This window comes from Aedes albopictus, chromosome 2 (assembly GCF_035046485.1).
Source record: "Aedes albopictus strain Foshan chromosome 2, AalbF5, whole genome shotgun sequence".
NCBI lineage: Eukaryota > Metazoa > Arthropoda > Insecta > Diptera > Culicidae > Aedes > Aedes albopictus.
The window spans coordinates 305,240,271-305,262,625 of NC_085137.1; the positions used below are offsets into that span (position 1 = coordinate 305,240,271).

At 40.6% G+C, this 22,355-nt stretch overlaps 1 protein-coding gene across 1 annotated transcript; it reads right to left on the reverse strand.

Moving 5' to 3' along the window:
• Window positions 1-878: 878 nt before the first annotated feature.
• On the reverse strand, window positions 879-2,255 carry LOC109407468 (putative uncharacterized protein DDB_G0294196). Its single transcript, XM_019680507.3, has 2 exons — window positions 2,151-2,255; window positions 879-2,098 (listed from the first exon to the last, which is right to left on the reverse strand). Exons 1-2 carry the CDS (start codon window positions 2,248-2,250, stop codon window positions 1,134-1,136), a joined length of 1,065 nt encoding a protein of 354 aa, XP_019536052.3. The 5' UTR covers window positions 2,251-2,255; the 3' UTR covers window positions 879-1,133.
• Window positions 2,256-22,355: the final 20,100 nt, after the last annotated feature.

Consider the following 22,355-nt stretch of genomic DNA (forward strand, 5'->3'; position numbering starts at 1 on the left):
TTTTTGTGGCAGTACCATTGCCCTTATAGCACTTCAGATTCAGGATCATCTCGCCCGTATGAGTACGTCTGATACTGCGCATGTCGGCTCCCAGCTCCACAAGCTTAGCGTCGCTTCGCATCACCTTCAAGACGTCCGAGTATTTCGACTGTTCGGTCTTGATAACGAGCGCGTTGCCTTTCTCGCGCTTGGCACCTATACTTTTACGTCTTCTCAGTTTGGCGTCCCTGACTTCTTCGACCTGCGGCTTTTTCCCCGTCTTCTTCCGCTCGGCCTTCGTCCTTCGTCCAAGGGGGGTCCTGCCCTTGGTTATCCCTACTCTGTGGTTGTTAAGGGCCTAACAACGGTCTCAACCCCCGGTTCTCATCCATCCGGGACGGGCCTGCCTTTTCAGGCCCACCCTTCCCAGCTTTCCGGGACGCCTGGTTGGGGTCCGACTTGAAGGGATTGCTGGCGACCTTCGGGGTTAGTATTCGCCCAGCATTGCGGGCACCGCCAGATAGCTCCTCACCTGTCGGCTGCCTCGCCTCCACTACACCTTTTGGACTACTTGTTCACTCGGTGGGGGCATACCTCGTGGTTTTGGGGCATACTAGGCCGTTGTTTTGGAGTATACTATACCATGGCTGGGGCATTATACCCCGGTACATTTGTGAGTCTATGATTTCGATGATTTTGGAAAATACGATTTTATGAATACGGCTATTCCATAGAAACACAGATTAATAGAAGCAAACACTTCGTTCAACTTTTCAATACAGTTGATGAGAAAAATACAGTGAAGAGTACAGAGATATTTCCATTATTTCTTAAGGGGCCATATTATGTCTGTTTACCCTATACGGTAGCGCAAATGTTTTGAGTTAAAACAGAAGAAGTTGCTTTGATTGGTTTATTCTTATGTTCTACGGGTATTTTAATAATCATTTGACAATTTTCACCAAACCAATTTTCAAATTACAATACAAAATTATTTCAAAATGTTAGATTACACAAGTTTTCTTTAAAGATGACATTCATTGCGTGAATGCTCTAAGAGATACGAACGTTACTGACATTAAACTGGTTTATCCTGCATAATGTATCTCAACCTCTGCATGCTCTCTCATCAGCATCAAATTGACCTTCCATCACTAATTAGTGCTGCACTTGGCATTCTTCGGGTAATCGCAACGGTTAACACCGACTCCGAACTCTAACCCTGCGGGACAATCCTGCTCAAAGGCCAGACCCTCGACACATTTCATGAATTTTGTACAATCTCCCGCTATTGGCAAGTGAACAGGCTTCCTAGGGTTATCGGTTCTGGGACAGCGGGGATCTTTTTGGAATCTCAGTGGACCCTCGACGTATTCGTTTTCCATCGATTCGAAGTTTTGAGGTTTCTGAGGGTTTGGTTTTTGCCTTTGTGGTGCCGGCTCACGTTGTGGTTTGGTGTTTTGAAGTGGCAGATTTTGTTGAGGTTTGAGCTTTTCCGATTCTTGTTCTCTGTACTGCTGTTGCTGAAGCCACTGCTGAAATTCTGCGTTGACTTCCGGCGATTTGTTCTCATTGGGACTTGCATAATAAGGCTTCTGAGGTTGGGGCTTCTGTTGTGGTATCTGTTTCGGTGGTTCCAGCTCCCATTGACCCCACGGCTGTCGCTGAACATCAGAGTTAGTCTCTGGCATAATGTTCAAATTAGGAACCGGTTTTTGAGGTGGAGCCGCTTGTTGCCAACTGTCGCTGGGTCTCACTATTTGTGGTTTCTGCGGTGGCGGTTGCTGTTGCGCTGGCTGTTTCGGTGGAGTCAGCTCCCATTGTCCCCAAGGTTGTTGTTGCTGTACACCGAAACGGTGTTCTGGTTCATTATACGCATTGACTACTTCACGTTGAAATTGTACTGGAGAGTTTTCTTGCCATTGCGGCCATTGCTGAAACTGAGCTGCTACTTTCAATCCGTTCGAGTTATGCGGTTGAACCAAATTTGGATTCTGCTTAACTTGTGGTGGTGCCAGTTCATGTTGGCGCCAGTATTGCCACTGTTGTTGATGTTCATTGTAGAATTCAGGTGCAGCTGTTGCCCCGAAAACCGCCAACGCCAAGAATACGATTGTAACTGTGACACAAAGTTAATTAGATAAGGGAAAACCACTATTTCACTAATTTACCTGTCATGTTTGCTGTCGATACGTCTGAAGACTCCAGCAGCAGTGATTCTGTTTGGGAAAATAACTCAATTTTATACCATTGATTTGAAACTAGCAACATCCGCAACGAGAACAAGTTAACAAGTATCTGCTATTATGGACGTAATTTATCAGTTATCTACATCTGAATATGGAAAGGTTCAAACGTTGTTGATAATTGTGCAATTTGTTGCAGAGGTAAAACGGTCAATTTGCTAACTGAAACCACATTTTTGCAGTTCGGAGAATCCTATGTTACACAACTCGTTTCAGTACCTCCTATACCTACAATAGAACTACGCATTATCACTTGTAAATCGAGACGTTCGTTCAGACGCAAAGGAGTTGCACATTTATCATTTTGATGTTACTAGACATTTTCTTTATTTTTAAGTTTTTTTTAAGAGAAAGCTTCCTGTCACTTTTGAAAACTCCTGTTGTTTACAAAAGAGAGTTCAAACTTTCGCTAGGTAAACAAGCTTAATGTCTAATACATCATGCTTGAGAACAACAAATACTTGGTACTGAATAGTGTGAACCCCAAACCTGATCCCGCAACCATTTGAATCGATTTCTGCGAAAATCTATTTACGATTCGGTCTCCCGCATTGAAAGTGATAACAGTTATCCTTATCGATGCTTTCTATCACACATTCTTCTTATTTCCGTGTTGGTGTAAAACGGTGCTAGGGTTTTCACTTAATATCTACTTGCAGTACATCGATCAGTTAAGATGACTTGAAATAGATTCCAACCATAGATTTTGCAACCAAGAAACACGATTGATTTTGTGCTACTATAAGTAGCGTCTGCGCAGTGTCATGGTCCGTGCGATTTATCAATTTCGTAACTGTGCCACCAGACATAGACCAGACACAAATTGAATCGATAATGATACCGAATGAGTGAGTTCACAGTGTTTATTTTTGTTGCACTAGAGTTTTTTTTATTAAAACTCTCAAATATGAATAAGAAAAATTTCCTCAAGAGATATAAAATACAGGGTGTCTACTACCTGAAAAACCTGGAAAACCTGGAATTATCAGGGAATTTTACTCGACCTGGAAAAATCCTGGAATTCTCAGGGAATTCTGGTGACAATCAGGGAATTTCTGTGTTTATCATTTCAATAAAAATTTTCAGTTAGAAATGCATCAAAGCGTATAAAAATTTCGGCTGCGCCGCTCTTAACTACCGTCTCGTTAAATATTATTTATCAGATGTATCGAATATCTGACGTTGAAACTAACTTGTACTTTTTTCACAGCAATCTCCTATTTCATGTTTTACCTATTTCAGAAAACTGAGTCGACATGCTTTTATTGTTAGGATTTTGAATTCTCAAATTTTTCAATCTATTGCAGCGTTAAATATTGGCTAAGTGACTTAAATCGTATATGCTATTTTTCTTTATTTCCATGTGAATGAGCTTACTGTTTTGCAGAATTTATTTAGGTTTGCCTAACAAATTCGCAATCGCCTGTAGGTGTTGGAAAATACCTGAAGGAACTTAAAGATACATTTTGAGCGAAGTTCCCGAAACTCCTGCAGAATATTGTTGATCAATTGGAACTTCTGGCAGATTCGATGTTAGTATTTCTTGCGAAATTAACTAGATGACTTCTGGAAGAATTTTTGAATATTTTTCTGACCATTTCTGAAACGTTTTTAGAACAACTCATAAATGATTCTTAACAATGTTTGAAGGAATGTTCAACTCTCTCTTCCCCAGTTGCTTCTGAGCTCCACATAATTGAACGAACTCGAGAGAAACTATTTTCGATGGACATAACGCAATAGTTTTGGAACATGGTTAACAACTCATTAATATATTCTAATTGTCAATTACTTCTCTTGAAACAAGTTGAAACTATTGACAACCAAAACTATTGAATTACAATTTTTTTCTATTAATTTTGAAAGTAGTCCATCTGTAACAATGTTTGTTCATATACTTTTGGTAAAACGATGTTTGACGTAAAGTAATCATTCAAATTTATTGTGGAGAAAAGAATTAAAATATTCTAAAGGAATTAAGAAATTCCTCTAGTTGAATTTATGTGGACATTTTAAAAATTTTCAAGTGTAACTGGCAGTATTATTTGAAGTCAATTCTTTTGAAACTCTAAACTCTTTCTGACTGAAGTCCTATAAACATATCTTACATTGTTAGCAATTTCTATAAAAGAAGAAATCGCTGGAGAGAAGATTCTAGCGAAATTCCTGAAAAATACATACTTAAGCGATTCTTTTGCGAAGGTCTTCGTTAAGGGTTTCTTTGAGGATTTGTTTAAAAGCGTTAGCTGCAATTTTTAAAATGTCCGACAATATTTAAGAAAGTTTGCACAGGAACTACTCAAAAGATTTTCAGCTGGAACGGCCAAGCTTACCTTTTATAAAAATATAGTGTAATTTCTTGTTGTTTTCCTTGCTAAATTCCTTCATAAATTCATGAACGAAATTTTCAACAAATTATGCAGAGAATTCTCCTAAAGTATTGCCAGGATTGTATTAAGAATTCCATCAGAAAATTATCTTGTGCTTCTGTTCTAAATGCTGATGGAATGTTCTTCTTAAATGTAATTATAGTTGGAACTAGAAATTTCCCAAAAAGTTGCGTTTCCACGAATTCCTAGAAATCTATAAACATGTTTAGTTTAGTCGATTTGTTAAACCTGGAATTATTTTCAAAAACCTGGAAAAATCCTGGAAATATCAGGGAATTTAATTTTCATGATTGAGTAGACACCCTGAAATATTTTGGAACGAGTTCGGATAGTTGATTTTTTACTACAGTTTCGAAGATATCATCTGACATTTTTTTCTGTTTGGGGCATGACCATTTCGACCAATATTTGATCTATTGTGGTATATCCCGTGTCCTTTGTATAGTGCATGTCGTATTACTTTATCACTGAGTAGTGAGAAAGTATTCGGTTTTGCTACATTAGTCATTTGCTACTTAATCATAAAAGGAAATGATTGAAAGGCCCCCGTACCGCATGTTATGCGCTTTGTCAGGCAAAATCGGATCTCTTAACGACAAAGTCAAGAAATGATACTGATGTTGAACATACATGGGAACTGTACTGCCGTGAATCGCATATCTGTCCCATTTGCATAGGAAATCCAGCAAAGATGGGACTTATATGCGATGCACGGCAGTGTAGTCCTTACAAATGCTGAAAATGCCATTTCGACATATCTAAATTCAACCTCCTCCAGCTTATTTTAGGAGCTGAGCCTGAGAATATTGTATATGAAAAACTTGTGCGGCTAGACCAGTTCTACAAGAAAGTCACGGAAAAACCACTCTCTATTGAATATTTAATGTAAATATGACGAACTACTTAAAAATATATTGATTGATATTCACGGTGAATATCAATTGGCAATTTTCGAAGGTAGTCCGTGACATTTACCTTGAATATTCGAAAAAGAGCGTTTTTTCGTGACTTTTTTATAGAACTGGGCCTGCCGCACAAGTTTTTCATAGACAATATTCTCAGGTTCAGCTTCTAAAATAAGCTGGAGAGCTTAGATATGTCGAAATGACTGCCTCACGCCAGTGAACACCGAAAAAAAAAGAGATTAGGAATACTCATCCAGTTTTCCTTATTTCCAGATCATTCTCGGGCACAAGCAAAACGGGACCTATCACACAAGGTATAAAATGTTATAAGAAAGCAGCTGGACTAGGGCGCAATTGGTAGATCTGTCACCGTAATGCAACCCCAAAAGGTAATCTACCTAGGTACTTCACAGGCTCCGTTAAAGATCAAGCATCTTTGAAACCCCCTGAACCATTCATCCATTCACACGGATCGCCTGACATCTTGGATTGGGGTTCCCTGTTTGGTGGATATTTATACCCGGAACTTAAACTTACCCTAAATGTAACATAATTCAAACTAATCATATGTATAAAGAGGTCATCGCAGCAATAGAATATTGCAAATCCCAACCAACCACACTAGATGCCCTTGAAGGAACAATACGCCCGATAACCGCCATCGCCACCCTAAAGGATGGTGAAAGGTTTTGGAAAGTGGTAACAGAAGGGTCCCCGAAGAAGTAAGGAAAGGAAAAAAACAGGTTTGAGTAGAGAATAAGAATGCGGAAAAGTTTAGGAAGAAGAAGAGGTCGAATAGTGTAAAAGATGCCGAAAAGAGCCCGGAAAAGTCCAGGCATAAATGAGTGTAAAAGTAACGTGATGTAAGTTTATTTTTATAAACGACAGTACGAATATTACTGGTAAAGAAATATTGCCCGTGCAGCTGTCGGCTTAGAATAGCACCACCGACCACCTGTTCCGGGGGTAAAAGTCCACCTAACAGGTAACCCCAATCCAAGGTGGCAGGCGACCCGTGCTGAGGGATGAATTGTTGGATGAATGGTTTAGAGGGTTTAAAATATGCTCGATGTTAAACGGAGCCCGTAGCGTGGGTAGATCACCGTTTTGGGTTGCGTTGCCGTGAAAGATCTACCAAATCGAAATCTAGTTTCGTCCTATTTTTCAATTTTCTCCGCACTGTAGAGCAATAACCCATAGATGAAGTCATAGGGTCAAAGCCAAATTGAATTCTTCAGATTTCAATGGTGAATGTTGCCGAAGACCACTATTCGTTTCGGCTCACGAGACAGAAGTTATGAATCAATATTCATTCATGCATGCTTGAACAGAGAACCATAGCTCGATCTACTCGTTTGACACGCAATCATAGTAAGCGTGTTACCTCCTTGCACACCTTGCAGGGCATCGTGTATAAAGATGCGCGTGCGAGTGAGTTTGCTTAATATCTTTTTACCCGATTGTCGAAATGAGTTCCGATCTTCGGCAACATTCATCATTGAGATCTGAAGAATTCAATTTGGCTTTGACCCTTTGACTTCATCTATGGGTTATTGCTCTACAGTGCGGAGAACCTTTTTCGAAAATTCTCCATAGTAATTCCCATATAAACCTATTTTGCTTTTGGGCCACCATTAAATCACCACCGAAATGGCTGAAAATTTGACAGGACTCTAGTTTTGCACCAAGGATTGTAATGATTGTAATGTATGGGAGCTTTGAATTTTCAACATGTTTAAAGTCTGAACTGCCCTACTTATCAGTTGGCCCAATGATCTTATCCTCCTCTGTAGTACACCGATGATTTACGCCATAGGTTCCCAAACTTTCAGGTACACGACACCCTTTTGCCAGAAGATTGTACTTTTCGCGACCCACCGTAGATATTCCTTCATTTGTTGTCTATTACAGTAACATATTCGACTGTCTCTCGCGAGTCGCGACCCCCTGGATGTAGGGTGCGACCCCCCTTGGGGTCGTGACCCACAGTTTGGGAAACCACGCTGTTCTAGATAGTGTAGCCTTTCCAGCATCGTCCATACTTCAAACAAACCAGGCTCATGATAAACTGTTCAAACAACAAATTTCACCGGTTTATCCAAACAGCACTCTTTTGTAGAATTAAACAAATGCACTGAATCACTATGTAATTTCTTCAAATGTTAGTTTGAAAAGAATCGGCCAAATCAAAAATTGAAGGGTGCAAAAAATGACAGCTGGAATTTTTTATCGTCCGGGCACGCTCGCAGACTGCTGTGATGTAGTTTTCAAAAAATTGCGATAATTATCACAATTGTTGAGGAATTTCAAGTGGAAGAAAAATAAGTGGGGCTATCGGTATATTGAAAAAAAAAAAATCCTGAGGAGCACTCATCAAATAAAATTCTGTGCATTTGAATCTTCGAAAACTAAAACTATTTTCATATCTTGATTTGGGCATTGAGCAGCTGACACCTGACCCTCTTCTGAGCATATGCTCTAACGAACACGGAAACTTGGATATCGGCTAACGGCAACTCATAATCAGACTTGAGAAGGAACAAGAGCTACTCATCAACATCCTCGTGCTCATCATTCTACCATGATAGGGTAGAAAGTGTCAGCAGCACAACGGCAACCAGTTCGATATAGTACAATAAGAATAGAATACATTTAGGCGCTGTACAAAGTGTAAGTACAGCCGCCAATTCTGCCGCAATTCTGCAAAGTGACGTAAGCGGCATTGATAGTTTTGGCCCATTGTTTGGTTATTATGCATAAAACTCTTGCTTATCCTCTAAGTTTCTTTCTATAGATGGCAGATTACGACTAGACCTTGCGTTCTAATACAGCAGGAATATCACAGTGTTATTTTTACCCCAGAGATTATAAATAATATACCAAAAAATATCGAAATTTTGAATGGCGCTTATGTCACTTTGCAGAATTACGGCAGAATTGGAATCGCTCACGCAGTGCCCTAGTGGACAAAAGAGCTGTAAATTAGGTTAAATGATTGAAGAATAAAAAAACTACAAGTGTATATCCCTAGGGGCTGTGCGAAAGGGTGACGTAGGACCACGATGACTTAGATTCAGTAGTGTGATGATTCTTGTAGAAAGGATATTATATCCTAGAATTGTATAAGTTCCTTACGACGGAGGTTTGTTGCTGCAATTTACTCTTTCATGTTCCTTACTCCTTCCATAAACATTTCAAACAATTTTGCCATGGCCGTAAATTTCACAAGACTGCTGCCAATAGAAATTTCTCTCAAGAGTAAATCATTAATTTCTGCACGGCGGCTTTGTACTAGTAGGTTTTGAAATGTTGGAATTTACGTGTTTTCAATTCGGTAACTGTTCAAATTGGATTTCACTACATATAACAACTATAAACGCGATACTAGCACGGTTCGCCAAGAAGAGCCTGAAGAGAGAACGGCGTTCAGCGAGAAGGGCACATTGGTAGGTGAAAAGGCAGAAGAGTTAGTTAGAATCTGATCGGCAAGAGGAAAGCAATGAACGTCAATTTTCCAAAACTGATGCCAAGTCTACTACCAATTAACCATTCAGTCCTTTTCAGAACTACCGATTGAGATTTCACTTAAGAGTTAATCATTAATTTCCGCACGGTGCCTTCGTAGTAGTTGGTTTCGAAATGTCGACACCTAATTCTAGGAGAATTAGGTAATAACTCTTGCAGAAACTTCAGAATTGTAGCCCTCACAAGGGCTGTTTAAATTTGATTTCGTGATATCAAAATGTGATCAACTTGCAGAAGAGATTTGTTCGACGATGGTGCTGGCTCCGATGTCGAAATTTTAATTCACGCGGGACCGGGTTAGCTCCGATGAAGTAAATAATTCAGGCCAAACATGTCTAAAGGTTCAATCTGCAGAAGAGAGGCTCTCTTTGGTTTCCCTCTCTTTCGTTAATATCTCAGCTGTTTATTTGTATTATGATTGTCTTCTTGCATTGAACGATGGTCAAAACAATCGTCTTTTGATTTGTACTGCAAAAATAGTTGAAAAGTGTACCATTACATTGCAATAATTGAAAGAGAAAGTGAACAAAGAGAGCCTCTCAATAGGACGTATTGAAATATTTGGCCTGAATTATTCCCAGTTGCTGTCTTCCCATCCGCTGCCGCAGTGGGAAAATGCGAATGAGCCACCATCGCCACCTGCTCGGTTGTCGGCGGTGCGACTACCGCGCCCCGCGGCGCTTTTGCACTGGCTTGTTTCAAAATGTCGGCACTTGCTAGGAAAATTTAGTATTAACTCCTGTGGAAAATTCGATTTCTAGCCCTTAGAAGGACTGTTTAAATTTGATTTCGCAAAATCAAATCTCGCCGACCCCACCGCAGACCGCACTCGATGACGCACAGAAGAATACTGAGCGAAAACGAGAAGAAGATTTAAATTTATACTCCACGAGCGCTCCGCTGATGCGTTCTCGTCGAGGCATCGAAGAAGACTGATGGAAGATGAGAAGAAGCAGTTAGCTTATATACGCCGCAAAAATTTGGATTCCCCTCTCGCACGTGATTGGCTAGACGAGAGAGGGGTAAAAATCAGTGATGCCATGCAGATTTACCTGCAATCAAAGAGATGTAGCACAAGTTAATAATTATTAAATTTTAATATTAAACATTATTAAACTATTGCTAATAAGTAGACTGCTCATTATCTATAAATTATCTTTGACAAACTATGTTTCATACGATTTTCTTGAAGGCTTATTGGCCAAATCAGTGTAATTTAATCAAATTATTGCGATGGAAAATTATATTGTAATTTGGCAACACCGGTCAACGATTTTCATTTTCATTCTTCAATCCTAAATGTTGTATGGATTGAAGAAAATTAATGGTTTTAATGCTCTTTATAGATAATTTAACTTAATTTAATTCTTTTATATCACTCTACTTGGCAGATTCAAAATTAAATCTATCATAGATGCAAGAAAGCGCGATTTAATTTCCACACGACGCATTCGATCAAGTTGGTTTTGAAATGTCGGCACTTTCTAGGAGAATTCGGTAACAACTCTTGCAGAAAATTCAAAATTGTAGTCCTTACAAGGACTGTTTAAATTTGATTTCACGAAACCATAATGTGGTCAACTTTAGGAAGGATTTGTTCATCGCAGATGCTGGCTCCGATGTCGAAATTTCAACTCACGCGGGACCGGGTTAGCTCCGATGATGTAAATAATTATTCCCAGTTGCTGTCTTCCCATCCGCTGCCGCACTGGAAAAATGCGAATGAGCCACCATCTCGGTTGCCGGCGGTGCGTCTACCGCGCCCAGCGGAGCTTTTGCAGTGGTTTGTTTCAAAATGTCGGCACTTGTTGAAAATTCGGTATTAACTCCTGTGGAAAATTCGATTTCTAGCCCTTAGAAGGACTGTTTAAATTTGATTTCGCAAAATCAAATCTGCTTGATCACTTGCTTCGACGATGGTGCTGGCTCCGATGCTGGAAGTGCAAATGACGCACGCTCCGATGATGAAAATTTGATTTCACCGCCGCCGCTACTGCTCGGTTGGCAGCGTCCGTCCGTCTGGCGCGCTCGACAGTGTGGAGAAGAATGGACAAGCGAAACGCAAAAGCGCTGTCGCCGACCCTCCGCACTCGACGACGCACGGAAGAACACTGAGCGAAAAGGAGAAGAAGATTTTAATTTATACTCCACGGGGGCTCCGCTGATGCGCTCTCGTCGAGGCATCGAAGAAGACTGATGGAAGATGAGAAGAAGCAGAATGCTTTTATACCGCAAGGAAAAATCCAAAATTCTGCTTGCACGTGATTGGCCAGTGAAAAGATGGGTCAACAATTTTCAATTTTTCAATAGTTTATGATTGAAAATAATAACTTTCAAGTATTGTAGAAAATTGTTGTGCAGTTTTCCCATCGATTCGAGCTATAATCCGAAAAATCCATCGTTTACTTTTTGAGTTATTAACGTTTGAAATCTTTCATAATTTCGTGACGCGGTCGATTTTTGGTTTTTGCAAAGTGTACCCCGGTATAGAAAATAAAGACGTAGTCCTACGTCAAAAAAAACAGCTGCGTTTTAATCTTATGGTCTGTCATAACTTTTACACTGTCACACAGTATAATTAAAATATTGAGTGATATAACGCAACATTAGGCTCATAAAAACACCATTCATCTTCCTTCTAAATCAATCGATCATGTTGACCCTTCCTGCTGAGAAGAAATCTGTTTGATTAAATTACCTTCAGTCCTACACTGTTCATCGGCCGAATGACTCTAGTTTCAATAGCAAATTGAACTTTAATTGAAAGCGTGATTTGCCTAATTCCCTATTATTGTCCGAAACACCGATCGGGGCACGCACATCTTCGATGACTAGCGGTTGGCTTACATAGTGTATTATTGTCGAAAAAGCAGACAAAATATTCGTTTCTCTGTTCAACCCGCGATCGCTTTTGATCTCACGTGGCATCGAATCATCCCACGCTATCGCGCGTGGAGGCGTTTGATCATAACGCCTCGTAAATGGATTTACACCGAAATGGCGATACATTTTAAATTTTATCTGTGAAGATGACACCAACAAACCGATCGAAGACGGAGAGAAGTCAACAATGCAATGGTGAAAACGAAAAAGTTAAAGACTAACACCGAAATTGTTGTTAGCATTGATGAAGCTCGATTGTGCACAGTTCGACGATCGATTTAACTGATTTGCATGCTGTAAAGAAAACGCCTTGTGCGCCATATGCGCTAATTTTGATAATTGTCTAATTTGATGATCATGCCAGGATTTTTCACAAACGTAGTCTTCTTTAAAATGCCAAATGAAAATGCTTTCCAGTGTTAACCGTGTTTCTAATCATTTAACGATCGGCGACATCTTGGTGTGCAGAGTGTCCCGTTAGGATAATCGGATGACGTCTGGAACAATTTCAAGAAGAGTTCCAAATGGAGAGCAGATTCAGTGAGTGGTGGCGTAATGCGATCATTCGCTTAAAGCCTGCGCACTTTAGAATCGGTACACTTTCAACCGGCTGCCGCTCAAAAACGGTGTCACTTGGAAAAAAGTGTTGTTAGAAGCAACTGGCGTCTTTAGCGGTGTTGAGAAAATTCCATATTCTGAATCTGCATGCGAAACTGAGCCGAAATCCAAATTTTCATGAACTTTTATGCCCGGGAACCTATTTAAAAATCAATTTTAAGTTTGTATGGGAGCGATTTGCCGAATCACCCCTCGTTGCATTTTGTACTGGGTGGTGCTGTCAAACAGTTACCCAGCTGTCAAAAGGTGATTTCAAAAAATCTATTTGAAATTGATTTTAGGTACCAAAATAAGGTTCTAAAAATCTGAAAAAATCATAGTGGCTCAGAAAAAGATGCTCTTTCGTATAAAATAAAAAAAAATCGTTACATTTTTCTTAATTTAAAAACCCAATTGAAGCTTATCTATTGTAGATTGTAGGAAAAGTATAAAATTTACTGTTTTTATATTTTAAGATGAACTATTGATCTGAATTCGTAAATAGTGTCAGTTTTTTCTGCACACTTTGAGCAAAAACCAATCATTGTCAGATTCAAGATTTGTGTAGGAATATATAATTATCAAACCCACCAATTACGCAGTATATAATAGTTCTTGTTATTATGATTGTTGATTAAGGGAGGTAAAATATTCCATGAGTGTTTTAAAATTTCCAATATAGCTATGGTAAGCCTTTGAAGGGTTTTATGGAAAATCAAAGACTTGCATAGATATTTAAGGTTAAAAAAGTTGTTTTCGCATAAACTTTAGTTCGGCAAATACGCATACGGGATGGATACTATACGAATAGTATTGGTATACAAGAAACCAATGATTTGATGTAGAACTATATAAATAATCGTGGCTCGAAAGCTGTATGGACTATTGCTGACGAAATTCATTGGATGTGTTTTGATGGCGTGAAATATCTAACGATTTTTTTAAATAAAACTGAATCTACTCAGAAGTTTTTTATTTGTGATCATATAAACACATCTATAGTTCCATAATCTATATGTTTTTCAGTGTTTTATCCATGGAAACTATCTTATTTTACGTTTATTATGAGGAGTTAGCCTTATGACTGTTAATTTCCGACTACTGTGAGGGAAAACTGCTAATAAGGCTGATACAAATTTTATTTTCACTTTTTGTCTCCCCCCCCCCCCTTCAAAAATTTTTGGCTAGATTTTGCATTTTGAGGGGGCAGATAAAAAAATATTTATCAAAATATTGGGTCTTGGCAAAAATTCTTTAACAAATCCGAGGAGTTTTTAATATTTTTCAAAATAAATACTTTATTATTTTTATCCCCCCCTCGACCAACCAAAGAGTGGTGGGACAAAAAGTGAAATAAATATTTGTAACGGTCTAATTCCAAAAATAATCCAGGTTTCGATATGAATTAAGTTGGGCCACTTGAATTGGGGAATTTTAGATCCAAAAAACGATCTCAGGAAATATTTTTTCATAAAAAAAATAGTGTGAGTAAAATTATGTTTTGAATATAGCGTGAATGGCCAGGCTATAAGTTTATAATAGTCTTGTGAATCATATTTGTCAAGAGTTTAATGTCGTAACTTGTTTTGAGCATATGTTTGATGAGTAAAATTTTGTTTCTTGTGGAAATGTCAGTCCGTAAGCTGTGAAATTTGAAAATATTGACGATCATTGGTTTGTGCAGAATAAAATGGCATGAATTTCACAATCAGGTCAAAATTTTATCTTGAACAAATAAAAACGGATTTTTTCATATTTTTCCTACAAAACACAATAAATAAGCTTCATTTGCTTCTTACAACATTTTTTCTAGGTTAACCCGTTTTTGATCTGCAGCCGGTAGAAAGCGTACCGATTCTAAAGTGCGCAGGCTTTATGCCGACCGACTCGTTGGCATGATGGGCACCACCACTCTTGTCGTCGGTCTGGTTAGCACGATGTCGAAGATCGGGAAAAGGTGTTAAGAAAATAATCAAACGCAATTCAGATAAGAAACATGCAGAAATTTATTTTTATAGTCCCTAGAATCTTGTGTTTATTGTTATGCATTTTATTATCACTTTTGATGTTCCTTTTCTTTTTCATGGTTTCTTTTTATGGCTCTACGTGCCCACTGGGACTTGGCCAGCGTCGCTTCAACTTAGTGTTCTTTGAGCACTTTCACAGTTATTAATTGAAGGGCTTTCTTTGCCTGACATTGCATGAATTTGTGTATTGTGAGGCAAGTACAATGATAAACTATGCCCAGGGAGTCGAGAGAATTTTCCCGACTGGAACGGGAATCGAATCCGCCGTCTCCGGATTGGCGATCCATAGCCTTAACCACTAGTCTAACTGTTTCGAGGTTAGTGATTACAAAAAAATAAAATAGGGAAGGAGTGATATAGGGGCAAGGGCGTAGCCAGCTTTTCAGTCAGGGGGGAGCAAGCAGCCTTAGCAAATGTGTACCTACTACCTTTCATACGCAATACGATGAAATTGAATATAGTAACAATATATTCTATGAGCATTAGTTAACCCTTCAGCAGTCACGCTGTTGTATTTTGTACAATACGTTAAAAAAGCTCACCTAATCTACATTAATCAACTGGTAGTGGTGACCAATTTCTGAAAGAATAAGGATTTTATTTACTCGTACATTATTTTGTTCTATTTATTTTGTTAATGTTTTCAATACATTCATAAGAAATTATAGCTGAACTCTTTTGGAAATTACAAACTTTTTGTGGACCAATCTAGAATTTCCTGGTTCCTGTATGAATTCTTTTTAAATTATTTTCAAATACTATTCGCTAGAGGAAGTTCGAAATTCTTGAAAAATTTAAAAAAAAATAATCAGGTAATACTGGAGAAGTTCTTGGGTACATCCTTGAAAAGATTATTGAAGGATTCCTGAAATTTCCGAAGGAACTCCTGAATGAATTTTTGAAGACAACCCAAGAGGAATTCCTGGAGCAATCCCTGGAAGACTTTCTAGATAAATCGCTAAAGAAATACTTTGATGAATTCCTGGAGGAATCCCCGAAGTAATCCTTGGAAAAAAATCTGACACTATATGTGGAAGAATTTCTGTATAAGTTATGGGAGGAATAACTAGAGAAATATCTAAAAAGATCTCATGAGGAAATACTAGAAGAAATTCTAGATAAATTTCTGGAGGATTCTTTGGAGAAAATTCTGGAGAAATTCTTGGAGCAGTTTTGAAAGGAATGCCTAGAAAAATTTCAGGAGAATTCCTAGAACAAATCTTAGAGAAATCCCTGATGGAATTCCTGGAAAAAACCCCTGAAGCAATTCCTGGGAAAATCTGAACACATTCCTGGTGAAATTCCTGGACAGATTTCTTGGAAGAGATCTTGGAGCAATCCCTGGAAACACGAATCTCTGGAAGAATGTCTGGACGAATGCTTGAAAATTCCTAAAAGTATGCCTGGAGAATTTCCAGGAAGGATCTCTGAATAAATCGCTAGAGGATTTCCTAAAGAAATTCCTGGAGGAATTACTGACATAATTTCTTAGAGATGCCCTGGAACAATTCCTGGAGGAATTCCTGGAGAAATTCAAGGGGTAAATCCATTCAGAAATTCCTGGAAGAGTTTATAGCGGAATTTCAGTAGGAATTCCTGTAGAAATCCTCGAGGGAATTCCTGAAGAAACCTCTGGGGGAATCCTTGCAGAAATTTGTGGAGAAATCCTTGGAGGAATTTCTGGAAGCATACCTGGAGGAATCCCTGAAAAATTCCTAAAGATATTCCTGGAGAACTTCCTTGAAGAATTTCTTAAGAAGTCCCTAGAGGATTTCCTGGAAGTATCATTGGTGGAACTTCTGGAGGATTTCCTGGAGGAATCCATGGGAAAATACCTGGAGAAATTCGTGGAGAAATCTCTGAAGACATTTGTGGAGAAATCTCTGGAGAAATTCCTGAAGTAATTCCCGATGGAATCTTAGGTGGAATTCATGGAGAAAAGCCTGGAGGAATCCCTAGAGGAACTGTTAACATAATTTCTGGAGAAATTTCAGGAGGAATTCCTGGAGAAATTCCTGGGGTAATTCTTGGAGAAATTCCTGGGGTAATTTCTGGAGGAATTCCTGGAGGAATTCCTAGAAGGATTATTGTGAGAATTTCTGGAGGAATCAATGATGCAATTCCTGGAGAAATCTTTAGATGAATTCTTGAAAGAATTACTGGATATGAGAGGAAACTCCAGAGGAATTCTATGATTTTTCTATTTATGAAAAAATCCCTTGAGAAAATCTTGGAGGAATTTCTAGCGGAATTTCTGGAGGCATTCCTGGAGAAATCTTCGAAGGAATTCTTGAAGGGGTCCCTGTTGGAATCCTTGAATAACTTTGTGAAGAAATCTCTGGAGAAATCTGTAGAGAAATTCCTGGATGAATACCTAGAGGAATCCCTGAAAAATTCCTGAAGGTATTCCTGGAGAATTTCCTGGAAGAATTTCTGAAGAAATCCTCAGAGAATTTCCTGGAAAAATCCATAGAGGAACTTTTGGAGGATTTCCTGGGGGAATTTTCAAAGGATCTCCTGGAGGAATCCCTGGGAAATTCTCAGAGATTTTCTGGAAAAATTCCTGGAAAAATTGCTGATATAATTTCTGAAGCATATCCAGGAGTGACTCCTGGATCAATTCCCAGAGAAATTTCTGGAGAAATTTCCTGGATAACATCCTGAAGAAATGCCTGGAAGAGTTCTTGGAGGTTTTCTTTTGGGAACTTCTGGAGGAATCTTTGGAGGAATTCTTGCAAATATTACAGGATAAATTTCTGGGGGAATCTCTAGAGGAACTCTGGGCAAAATTTCTAAAAAAATCTCCTAATAAATTCCTGGAGAAATTTCTAGTAAAAAAAATCTGGAAAAAAATCCTGGAGAAATCCTCGAAAGAATTTATGAAGGAATCCTTGGAGAAATTCGTGTGAAATTCACGTTTATCAGAACGGATTTTTTCGCGTGCATCAGTGCAGGATATATAAACAGCCATCCGTAGCATGAAATCGAACAGGACCCCAGGGATCGATCGCATATCGGCTGAGATGCTCAAAGTTGATCCCGTAGTATCCACACAACTATTGCATCAATTATTTCACAAAATATGGGACATACACTCCCGTGCAAAAGTTTGGGGTCACCCCCTCAAAAACATGGAAATGTTTTTCGGTCATATCTCAGTCATCTTTCATTTAATCCAGTCGTTCTCAGACTCTATCGAAAGATAAAGAGTTATATTTGATTCGTAGGCACTTTTCACAAATTTCATATGAAATTTTTAGTATAAAAAGTTTACCTAAACATACATGTTTTTCCTAAATCTGTTCGAAAAATTGTTTTGCGTGTAATTTAAAATGGGGTCGACAAGATTTTAAAATTAAAGTTGCATTAGATCCCTATTTCTATCCTCTTTGAGAGCCATTCACTAGATTTTAGCGAAAAAATCATAACATAAATTAAATTATCGAGTTAGGTTTACAAGTCACCGTGCAAAAGTTTGGGGTCACCCCTTAGGATGCTGCATCGTGCGAAAGTTTGGGGTCACCTTCCAAATGAAGTCTGAGTCGGATTTTTGTTCAAATCGTCATTTCTTTTTGGTGCAACTTCAATTCTTTCTTTGATAGTTGAATGGCAAGACACATAAATGGTTATGAAATGTTCATAAATTAGGTTTTCGACTAAGTTAAGGTAGAAAATGGTATATAAAATCCATACTAAATCAGCTAAGTACGTTATATAAAGTGCCAAAGAGGATGAAAGTGAGATAAACATGACTGAATCGCGAATTGTACCGTAATAACAGTAAGTGTTAAAACCACAAACATACCATTACCCCAAAATCCATAAGTTTAAGGAATGTTTCATATTTTAATTTGAATGGCATTTTCATCAAAAAGTTATCCCTTTGCTTTGCACCAAAACACTAAATCTCGAATGTACTAGAACATTCGGAGAAATGACATTCATTGTAATGTTTTTTTTTTGGTAAAATTGTGTATTTGTGGTTTAGCACTTACAGTTATATAGGGTAGAATTCACGAATTAGTCATTTTTATCTTACTTCTATCCTCTTTCGCACTTTATATAACAAACTTAGCTGATTTAGTATGGATCTTATATACTATTTTCTACCTTAACTTAGTCTAGAACTTAGTTTATGAACATTTCATAACCATTTCTGTGTCTTGCCATTCAACTATCATAGAAGGGATTGGAGTTGCACCAAAAAAATGACGATTTGAACAAAAATCCGACTCAGACTTCATTTGAAAGGTGACCCCAAACTTTTGCACGATGCGGCATACTAAGGGGTGACCCCAAACTTTTGCACGGTGACTTGTATACTTAACTCGATAATTTAAATTATGGTCTGAATTTTTTCGCTAAAATCTAATGAATGGCTCTCAAAGAGGATAGAAATAGGGTTCTAATGCAACTTTGGTTTCAAAATTTGGACGACCCAATTTCAAATTACACGTAAAACAATTTTTCGTACAGATTTAGGAAAAACATGTATGTTTAGATAAACTTTTTATACTAAAAATTTCATATAAAATCTGTGAAAAATACCTACGAATCAAATCTTACTCTTTATCTTTCGATAGAGTATAAGAACGAGTGGATTAAATAAAAGATGAATGAGATATGACCGAAAAACATTTCCATGTTTTTGAGGGGGTGACCCCAAACTTTTGCACGGGAGTGTATGTCACCTGACATTCCACGAGCCACCAGAGGTTTGCTTCAGGTGTCTGGAACCAGGACACAAGTCGTGGGACTGCAAAGGCCCCGACAGGCGCAAACTGTGCAGGCGATGCGGCGCTGAAGGTCATAAGGCCCAAAGCTGCACGAGTCCGCCCATCTGCATGATCTGTACCGGGAAATCCTCGAACAACAGACATCCGATGGGTGGTCCAAGGTGCCCGGCCTTCAAGAAAGCCGCAGTGAGCAACAAATCACAGTGCAGGTAACGCAGCTCAACCTGAACCACTGTGATGCGGCTCAGCAACTGCTTTGTCAGGCAGTTTCTGAGTGGGAGACGGATATCGCCATCATATCGGACCCATACCGAGTACCCGCCGGCAACGGCAACTGGGTCGCGGATGGGACCAGAAAAATGGGTAAATACCCCGTTCAGGAGTTGGTGTCTACTACCTATGAGGGCTTCGTGGTCGCCAAAGTAAACGGGGTCTTCTTCTGTAGCTGTTATGCGCCTCCGCAATGGCCGATCGAGCAGTTCACGCAAATGCTGGACCGCCTAACGACCGTGCTAACAGGGCGAAGGCCGGTGGTAATAGCGGGCGACTTTAATGCCTGGGCCGTGGAATGGGGAAGCCGTTTCACGAACCAGCGGGGTCAGATCCTGCTAGAAACACTGGCCATCTTAGATGTCAATTATTGACGCGACCTTTTGTAGTCCTGGCCTAACAAGTAGTTCGAACTGGAGAGTAGATGATGGCTACACTCACAGCGACCACCCGGCGGTTCGCTACAGCATCGACTACAACAACAGCAGACAGCGGATAGAAGAAGAGGCGGCTAGGCCAAGGCCAAGCCTTCGCAGGTGGAAGACATCATACTTCAACGAAGGTGTATTTAGGGAGGCGCTCCGCCGTGAGCGAAACTTAATCGGTTTAGACGGCGACGAGCTGGTAGCGGTGCTCTCACGTGCGTGTGATGCGACCATGCCTAGGCGAGTCCACCCTAGAAATGGGAGGCCACCGGCTTACTGGTGGACCGACGCGATTGCGGACCTGCGCCGCGCCTGCCTACGGGCTAGGCGGCGGATGCAGCGAGCACGATCAGAGGAAGAGCGAAACGAACGGCGGGTGGTGTTCGCCGCTGCAAAAGCCGCGCTTAAGACCGAGATAAGAGCAAGCAAAAAGGCCTGCTTCGAGGGTCTCTGTCAAAGTGCCAATACGAACCCGTGGGGTGACGCCTACAGGATCGTTATGACCAAGACGAGAGGTGTGATGGCTCCTACAGAGCAATCTCCAGAGATGTTGGAGGGGATCATTGGAGGACTTTTTCCGCGTCATGATCCTAGTCCTTGGCCTCCTTTCGTAGGACAGCCGGGGACTGGGGCTGGCGATGAGGAGAGGGTCACCGATGTGGAACTTGCGGGGATAGCTAAGTCCCTTAGCGTAGGTAAGGCCCCAGGTCCGGACGGAGTTCCGAACCCGGCCTTAAAAGTAGCTATTGCAGAGGCTCCCGAGATGTTCAGGTCTGCTATGCAGAAATGCCTCGACGAGGGAGTTTTCCCAGAAGCTTGGAAGAGGCAGAGCCTGGTACTATTGCCAAAGGCGGGGAAACCACCCGGAGACCCGTCGGCATATAGACCAATATGCTTGATTGACACGGCGGGGAAGGTGCTCGAAAAGATCATCCTCAATAGAATGTTGCGGTTCACCGAGGGCGAAAATGGTCTTTCGAGTAACCAGTACGGCTTCCGGAAGGGGAGGTCCACCGTAGACGCTATCTTGTCGGTTACAAAAACCGCCGAGAAAGCACTCGAGCCTAAGAGGGGGGAATTCGCTTTTGCGCGGTAGTGACTCTGGATGTAAGGAATGCATTTAATAGCGCCAGCTGGTCTGCTATTGCCGATGCGCTCTTGCGTCTGGGGATACCGGAGTACTTGTACAAGATTCTCGGAAGTTACTTTCAGAATCGTGTACTAGTCTACGACACGGAGGTGGGTCGGAAGTGCTTTCACATAACCTCAGGAGTCCCCATCCTGGGTCCGGTGTTATGGAATGTCATGTACGACGAGGTGTTGAGGTTAGAGTATCCAGTGGGAGTGGTGATTGTCGGATTTGCCGACGACATTACGCTCGAAGTCTACGGTGAAACGATCGAGGAGGTAAAGTTGACTACCAACCACTCGATCAAGGTTGTGGAGGCGTGGATGCGGTCCAGGAAACTGGAGCTGGCTCACCACAAGACAGAGGTGACGGTTGTTAACAACCTGAAGTCGGAGCAGCCGACGGAGATCAGTGTAGGAGACTGTACTATCCTGTCAAAGCGCTCCGTCAAACACTTGGGCGTGATGATCGACGATAAGCTTACCTTCGGTAGCCACGTCGATTATGCCTGTAAAAGAGCCTCCACAGCTATTGCGGCACTGTCCTGGATGATGTCCAATAGCTCTGCGGTGTACGCCAGTAAGCGCAAGCTTCTGGCTAGTGTTGCTACATCCATACATAGGTATGGCGGCCCGGCGTGGGGCACCGCGCTAAGTACTAAATGCTACCGACGGAAGCTGGAAAGTACTTACAGGCTTATGTGCCTGAGGGTTGCGAGCGCGTACCGTACCGTGTCATACGACGCTCTCTGCGTCATTACTGGTATGGTGCCTATCAGCATTCTTATCAGTGAGGACATGGAGTGCTTCGAAATGCGCGGCACAAGAAGCATACGCAGGACTGTCAGGATGGCCTCTATGGTCAAATGGCAGCGCGCGTGGGACAGTTCCACCAAAGGAAGGTGGACCTATAGGTTGATACCGAGGGTAGATAGTTGGATTAATAGGCGCCATGGGGAAGCCACATTCCACCTGACACAGGTCCTTACAGGTCATGGTTGCTTCCGACAGTATCTACACCGTTTCGGGCATGCGGATTCTCCCGAATGCCCAGTGTGCAATGGTTTAGAGGAAGCGGCGGAACACGTTTTGTTCGTGTGCCCGCGTTTTCGCACAATGCGTGACCGCATGCTTGCCACATGCGGGGAGGACACCCGGACAACTTGGTCCAGAGGATGTGTAGGGATGAGTTTGGCTGGAACGCCGTTTCAACGGCTATTACCCACATCGTCTGGGAGCTACAG

Bases quoted from the DNA above. Each gene is read 5' to 3' on its own strand.
- LOC109407468 (XM_019680507.3), bottom strand. From the start codon at position 2,250: ATGTTGCTAGTTTCAAATCAATGGTATAAAATTGAGTTATTTTCCCAA. The intron at 2,099-2,150 runs GTAAATTAGTGA...TTTGTGTCACAG, and splicing joins ATCGACAGCAAACATGACAG to TTACAATCGTATTCTTGGCG.